The sequence below is a fragment of the Vulpes vulpes genome, unplaced genomic scaffold (genome assembly GCF_048418805.1).
Source record: "Vulpes vulpes isolate BD-2025 unplaced genomic scaffold, VulVul3 Bu000000666, whole genome shotgun sequence".
NCBI lineage: Eukaryota > Metazoa > Chordata > Mammalia > Carnivora > Canidae > Vulpes > Vulpes vulpes.
Genome location: NW_027325671.1, coordinates 376,944 through 384,961, shown reverse-complemented (window position 1 = coordinate 384,961; position 8,018 = coordinate 376,944). Strand labels below are relative to the sequence as shown.

Here is an 8,018-nt window from a genome sequence, read left to right as displayed (position 1 = left end):
GGGAATCAACTCCCACATCAAGCTTGCTGCATGGAACCTGCTTCTCCCTCTTCCTATGTCTCTGCCTCTCTCTCTCTGTCTCTCATGTATAAATAAATAAAATCGTTAAAAAATAAAAATAAGAAAAATAACAATGTGAGATAGAAAGGAAAGAATATTTTGAAAAATAAGAGAAATAACAATGTGAGAGAGAAAGGAAAGAATATTTTGGCACACTGCCCAAGTTTCTTAGGAATGACTATTTAAATATTAAATTATTGTTTACATCAATTTATTTTTGTCTTTCTGGTACCAAGGGGATATTTCTTAGCAAAGTGTCCCCAGTTACAAATACCAGTTCCCCCTCTCATGATATAGTTTCAATTTTTTTTTCCATTTTCCACATCTGTAAGCAAAACCACTATTTTTCCCAATCCCTATGTTTACAGATGAGACCTGGCAAGTGATTTCTGCCCAGAGGAATGTTGGTGAAAATGCTTTGTGCCACATGCATGCTCCACCATATAATCCCTCACCCTCTCTCAGGTGTTCTCTTACCCACACTCCTAGACATGAAGGACTGAGAAAAAAGTTGTGTGAGGGAAAGAGCCTAGATTCTAAGGGCACTGTGTAGAATAAGCTTGCCTACCATACACCTGATCAAAAATATCTGCAATGGATTTGCTTGAAAGAAATAAAATTCATGTATTACACTAAGACATTTGGGATTGGTTTATTTTATTAAAACAATATCTAACACCATGTCTCAGGAGGTGGTAGCAGTGAAAACTAGGCCTTCTACTCTGTTTGACCTGTGTCGGAGAGTGGTGTCCCACCCCCACCCACCCCACCCCCCCGCCCATGTCACAAGCCCAGTACATCAAGGCATCTTACCTTGGCTCAGTATGTATTACGTTGAGAAGACTGAGGAAATAGACTTCAAGAAAGGCCACTCTGCTTAGGCTATTTGATGCTCACTCTGATATGAGCTGATAAAGATTAGGCCTTCAGTTTGGTTATAACACAAATCAGAGAAGGGCAGAAATCACAGTGAATGATAGAATCAAGATTCATAGAAGTCTTGTCATACCTGGAGCAATGGAAAACTCTAACAAGAGGAAATTTAATAGAGATAAACCAACTCTTCACACATGCCCTCTACATAGCAGGTGAAGGGTCTTGCCTTAGTAGCAGATTGTTTGAAAAGACTTAGGAGATTTAGTTCACAATATGCTGAAGCAATCTCACAGTGACTGTGACATAAACTTGTGAACTAGGGATGCCTGCTGGCTCAGCGGGTTTAGCACCTGCCTTCGGCCCGGGGCATGATCCTGGAGACCCAGGATCGAGTCCCACGTTGGGCTCCCTGTGTGGAGCCTGCTTCTCCCTCTGCCTGTGTCTCTGCCTCTCTCTCTCTCTCTCTTTCTCTCTCTCTCTCGTCTCTCATGAATAAACAAATAAAATCTTTAAAAAAATAAACTTGTGAACTGTAAAATATAAGATGAAGGACAGGGAGAAGGGGGTGGGAGGTTGATGGTATAGCATAATTCTATGGTGGTCAGCCTACCTCTGAAGAATGGAGACAGAAGTTGGAACCATACTGGTCAGCCAAATTTGGAAGACTTGGAATATTTTTTTCTGAAATAAAAAGATACTATATCTTGAAATATTTGAATGGTTGTGATATGAAAGAGCTATCAGTAGACTTGCTTTGGGTGGAAGTTAAAGGAGAGTAGGCTTTTGCTGACCTGAAAGTAGAACTTTAAAGCTTTAAAAGTTTTATAAGTTTAAAACTCTGAGCCTACTGGTAATGAAATAAGCTAATTCCAGAAGGTATATGCTGCTCATCATTAAGTGTTCAAATAGAATGTAATGCGTAAATTCACGCATTAGAAGAGGTGTTGTACGAGATGACTTTTAGGCCTGCTTGTGGCCCTGCAAGTCCATGATTCTTTGATTCAGATATAATTTACTGGGACCTTCATTTAAACAAAATTTCCTTTGCTGCTCCATTATTAGGTGACAGAACTAATTTAATTCAATAAACATGAACTAAAACTTATAGTGTATAAACCCATAATACTTAGTAACATAATATTAGTGGAATTAAGCCACTCTCTAGTAGTATTTTGCACTTGGAGGATGTTGGATACAGTAAACAATTGAGTATTTTCACTGTGTTCAGCTCAGTATTTTAGGTGTAGTATGCTCTAAGAGATCTGTGGGGTTGTAGTACACCTCCATGGGGTAAATGTAAACCCTTGTACATTTATGAAGAAACCATGATCCACATTAAGTAACTACTTCCTTTGTCGAAATAACCATTATCTTCCGTGTTTCTGTTCTCAGTCATTACTCCTGTGTTTCTAGGACTTTTTGCTCTAGCATACCCTCTAGTCCTTTTATTCCACTACACCTTCAAATATTCTTGCTGACTTAATCATAGCTCTTTTGTGCTACAATCAACTTTATCAAGAACTTTCTTCTCTAGGAAATTTACAAAAATAATATTTTTGCTCATAGTCTTGGGGCATATATTGCTTAATTAATAAGCTGTTTCCATATTTTAGTAACATGTTTGAATTTCACCAGGAATCCTTAAATCATCAACTTCAGGGAATTTTTATCAAGGGATATTCAGGCAACATATCCAGTATTTAAAAGATATTACTTTGGGCATGTGTTCTGTTTACAGCCCTAATATCCTTTAATTATGTTCTATTGTTGTCATGTGTGAAGTTGATTCTATTAAATGTTTTATTTTTCTTTTGACTTGTCATTGGATTATAATGTTAAATCATTTTCTATTTTCTTGTCCTTATACTTGTGAATAATATATGTTTACTTTTTGTGTTTGAAGCTGACTTTCATGTTTTCGCTTTTCCCTTTTTCGTAATTGAACTTCTTTACACTGCTCCAGAACCAGAATTTCAAACAAAATGTAACCACATAAACACACATACACAAAGACCCTTATCAAAAAGCAAAAAAAAAACCAAAAAACAAAAAACAAATTTAACTTTGATCTTGATCTTGTGCAGCTATGGTTTCCTTAGATCTATACTAAGAAAAAATTCACAAATCTTGTTCTTAATTTTTGAAGAGCACCTAAACACTCACACACAGCCTGCAGAGTGCAACACATCGGTTAATTGAAAAGACTTATAGAGTCACCATAAAGCATATTAATGCAAATCTTTTAATAAGGGCAAAAGATACTATAGAGCAGAAAAAAAGAGTTCAGGCAAGATTTAGGGGCCCCAAAACTTCCAGAAGCACCTGCCTTAAGCCTTACTATGAACACAAGGATGTATTTTGTTTCTAGATTGAATTACCAAAATTTGTAAAACAAATACTAATTTGGGGAGAGCAACTGGAAAGTTTCCAGTGAGGTCTTTCATGACCCTGTTTACATAATTAATTCAGGCTAACTGGTTACACAAGTTGTAAGCTATCAATAAACCAACTGGGCCTAAGAGCCACAAGGGAGTTTCAGGTATTAAATAGCACATGATAAATCATTAGTAAATGCCTAAAGGTAAATGCCTTTATCTTGGCTGAAAGACAGTGCCGGATTTCCAGGCATCCACACAATAAGCACAGAGCTGTGTGACTAGAGCTGAAAATAACTCTATACTAAATGATAATTGCATGTTCATTATTATAGGGCCTTTATAAAAATAATAAAAATATCAAAATTCAAACAAATTGCCTTTTTAGAAATATTAAGTATGCTTGTATAATAAGATAGCTTTGGCTATATAAAAAATCATCCCAAAGATTTAATGGTTTAAAACAACAATCTTTTATTTAGCTCCTGATTCTGCTATTTAGCAATTTGGGCTGGGCTCAGCTAGGCTCTTCTTCTAGTTTAAAATGCGTCTGTTTATGTGTGTACAGTGAGCTGCTGGGTTGATTGGTTTCTTGTTGCTTTGGAAGACCTCTGATATGGTTCATTGCTGTTTTATTGGCCTCTCATGACATGTTGATAGGATGCCTTGGTAGGGTTCCCAGAGTGAAAGTCTACAAGATTTTTTGAAGTCTAGTCTCAGAGCTGGTACAGTGGCCACATTTTATTGGCTAGAACAAGCATCATAGAAGCAGATACGGTGATGGTAGTTGGGGTGTAAGTTATTTATTATGAACTAACATCTATAAAAGAAAAAGAGAGGAAATAGGATTGGGTGGAGGAAGAAGTTGATCTGCATGTAGATCCAACAGTCTCAGCCAATGTGGAAAGCTTCAGAGTAAGGCTTATCTGTCAGAGTATCCTGCATTAGGCCACAAAGACTAGATTCTTATTCTCCTGTCTTGCTCAGGCACTGAAATTAGGAAAAAGAATGACTTTAGGTAATAATGGTTCTTTCTAACTGAGGCAGAATGATCACAGTAAGCTCTCTAATGACTATATCTCATAGCTAGTCAGTAAGTATTCCCTTGAAGGGGAATCTGGGCAACCCAGATTCAAGGAGAGAGAAAATAGATTTGGCAACCTTAGGCCAACTGACACAGGTGATGCCAACTGTGACCATGTTTACCTACTTTCATGACATTCAAGGGTACCTTGAACACAATTTGTACTTAATACAAATTTATCTAATTGAATGAACTGCTAAAAAGCAAATAAGTACATGGAAGGTTATCAAGTAGGTACATTGCATGGTAAGTAGGTATAGTAAGCACATCTACTTTCTTGTTTCTAGATGAAATTATATGATCTCTGCTCTTAGGGATGACTATTGTCAACTATACATTCAGCATCCTAAATAAAATTCTTGAGTTGCTAAGTGGTTTCACTTTATAATTAATGGTTTTATCCTTTTCCCATTCTAGACAGGCCAGGAACTTTGATATCATTTCACTATCTGAAATATGATTTGATTTTTCACTCATCTACTAAAATTTGATAGCCTGGTCTGCCAAAAAGAAACACTTAGACAAGAGTCCAAGAGGACTGAGATGTAACCCAACATATTCACCTAAATTTTGTATTAATTCTGGGCAGAACATTCTCATTTGTGGCCTTATCAGTAGTAAAATAGAAATTCCTAAGTACTTTGCCCTCTTTATCTTTTACCATTTTTTTAAAGCACAGGTTTTGTGACTTATCTTTTCAAAGTATTTTTCTTTTTTTTTTTTTTCTTTTTTTTTTTTTTTAAAGACACATTTATTCAGCGTCATGATCAGACTATTACATTTAGCAATCAACAGCATGGGTGCAAAAAAAAAAATCTACATTAAAACCCTTTGTTGGAATGCTTTACACTTTCCACAGAACAGAAACTAAAATAACCTGTTATACAATTAGTCACAAATACAGTCCTCGAGTTTTTTGCCCATACACATGAGTATTGTCTAAAACATGTCTTCTTTGTAGCAGCTAGGCCCTGCCACCACTGTGCTTGGCTGAGTTCACAAATCTGTTGTAACCTGTAGCTTCCCTGTCACTTCTCTGGCTCTCCTCTCCTGCTAAGCTTTGTTTCCTGGCAGTAATTAAAACCTTCTGCCACTGCCATAGCTGCTGCTGCTGCTGGAACCGCCATAGCCACCTTGGTTTCTTGGTTTGGCAAAGTATTGGCCTCCACCACCATAGGGGCCAGAGCTTCTGCCTCCAAAATTTCCTCCTTTCATGGGTCCAAAATTTGAGGATTGATTGTTGTAATTGCCAAAATCGTTATAGCTTCCGCCACCTCCAAAGTTGCTTCCGTCATTACCAAATCCGTTATAGCCATCCCCACTGCCACCGTATCCACCACCACCTCGACTGCCACCGAAGCCACCTCGACCACTGAAGTTCCCTCCACGACCAAAGTTGTCATTCCCACCAAAACCACCTCCACGACCACCACCAAAGTTTCCAGAACCACTTCGGCCTCTTTGGCTGGACGAAGCACTAGCCATCTCTTGCTTCGATAGGGCTTTCCTTACTTCACAGTTGTGGCCATTCACAGTATGGTATTTTTGAATGACAATCTTGTCTACAGAGTCGTGGTCGTCAAAGGTCACAAAAGCAAAACCTCTCTTTTTCCCACTGCCTCGGTCAGTCATGATCTCAATCACTTCAATTTTCCCATACTGTTCAAAATAATCTCTTAGATGATGTTCTTCAGTGTCTTCTTTAATGCCACCGACAAAAATCTTTTTCACAGTTAAGTGGGCACCGGGTCTTTGAGAATCCTCTCGGGAGACAGCCCTCTTTGGTTCCACGACTCTTCCGTCCACCTTGTGCGGCCGGGCGTTCATGGCCGCGTCCACCTCCTCCACGGTGGCGTACGTGACGAACCCAAAGCCTCTGGAGCGCTTGGTGTTGGGGTCTCTCATTACCACACAGTCCGTAAGCGTCCCCCATTGCTCAAAATGGCTCCTCAGACTCTCATCGGTCGTTTCGAAGCTCAAACCTCCGATGAAGAGCTTCCGCAGCTGCTCGGGCTCTTTGGGAGACTCTGACTTAGACATGACGGCGGTGGGAGGGGAGACTTTAACGATGCTTACTCGGCGGCGTCCAGAGGCCTCAAAGTATTTTTCATTTGGAACTCTTTCCATCTAGTAAATGCTTCCTGTTAAGTCCTTAATTACAGACTTCATTTATCCACTTTTATTTTATTTCACATTGATTTTTCTCAGGGTGTCTTTCATGAATCTGCATCTTGGTATCAGCTCCCTTCTCATTTTGCAGAGGTGAGCTATCAGATGGCAGCTGGTTCATAGATCGGTCGACTTGTCATATGCTTTTCAAGTTAGCAAAACTAATTGTGGATGAGTAAAGGAAAGCCTGGCATTCTTTTTGAAGCAACAACAAGACACTTGAAGGATTTGTTCTTTACGTTGGGTAATTCTCGGTAAGTGGTGGCTTAATGTAGAACAACTGTAACTATGTAGCCTTCAGGGAGATGTTCTCTATTCCTAGCAATGGGTCTCAGCTGTCAGTGTGAGAGTCACTTTTCAGAAAATCCCCAAATTTTGCAGTCTGAATCTAAGCACTGTGTCACCAACATCATGACTATGCCCTGGACATGACAAATAGTAATAAGAGAAAAATATTTTACAGCTATCCAGACAAATTCATTGCTGTAATACCAACATATAATGTGGTAATAATAGTATAAGATTTCTGTATGTGTGATAACACTGTTGCCAACATGTTCTATAGGGAAAAATGTGTCTCACTGGATTGGAAAGAAAAACACAAAATTATGGGACACCTGGTGACTCAACAGTTGAGCGTCTGCCTTTGGCTTAAGGCATGATCCCCAAATCCTGGTATTGATTACCACATTGGGCTTCCTGCATCTCCATCTGCTTATGTCTCTGCCTCTCTCTCTCTCTCTCTCTGTCTCTCATGAATAAATAAATAAAAATTTAAAAAAACACACAAAATTCTGACTAAACACTCCATCAGTAAAGAATGTGCTAGCATAATTAAGAACTATTTGGATATGATATTTATTAATATTATTATATTGGAAAACAGCAAGCAAAAACTAACAGAGAAGTGTGAGGTGAGTAACAGAAACAACAAAACTCAGATGGAGTAAATGTGGGCCATTCTTTGAGTTGACACTCTATTCATGATTATAAATAAAACCTATTGTTAGTGTTATAAATGAGACTTATATTTAATATTTCCAGGTAGGTCCAAATGTTTTCTAAAACAGCAATTAAAAAACAGTGTCTGTCCTTGGCTGAATTTTAAGTAATTCATCTAAAGGGAAATGCTTTCAAACTATATATATATATATATATATATATATTTGTCCGAAAGTGGTTTCTTTTTTGTCTCTTTGCTTCAGAAGGCAAGAAAGGTTGTTAAAAATAGGCCGGGTTAGAATATACCATATTGGCAAACAATTTACTCAGGAAATCTACTATGGGGAATTTACTGTGGGTATTTACTCCCCCAATTTACTATGGGAAATGTGAAAAGTTGTAAAAAAAATGACAAGAGATTATTACCTCGCTTTTTTCATTGAACAATTCAATTCTAGTTGAATTTCTATAACATTGATTAATTTAGAACACCAAGATGCAGAAACATCAAC

At 38.0% G+C, this 8,018-nt stretch overlaps 1 protein-coding gene across 1 annotated transcript; it reads right to left on the bottom strand.

The window, feature by feature from the left end:
• Positions 1–5,100: 5,100 nt before the first annotated feature.
• Positions 5,101–6,537, bottom strand: LOC140596468 (heterogeneous nuclear ribonucleoprotein A1-like). The gene has a single exon (XM_072745107.1). It carries the CDS (start codon positions 6,520–6,522, stop codon positions 5,473–5,475), a length of 1,050 nt encoding a protein of 349 aa, XP_072601208.1. The 5' UTR covers positions 6,523–6,537; the 3' UTR covers positions 5,101–5,472.
• Between the last annotated feature and the right edge of the window lie 1,481 nt (positions 6,538–8,018).

What these genes read in the sequence shown, in the direction of transcription:
- LOC140596468 (XM_072745107.1), bottom strand. Translation starts at nt 6,522, where the DNA reads ATGGAAAGAGTTCCAAATGAAAAATACTTTGAGGCCTCTGGACGCCGC.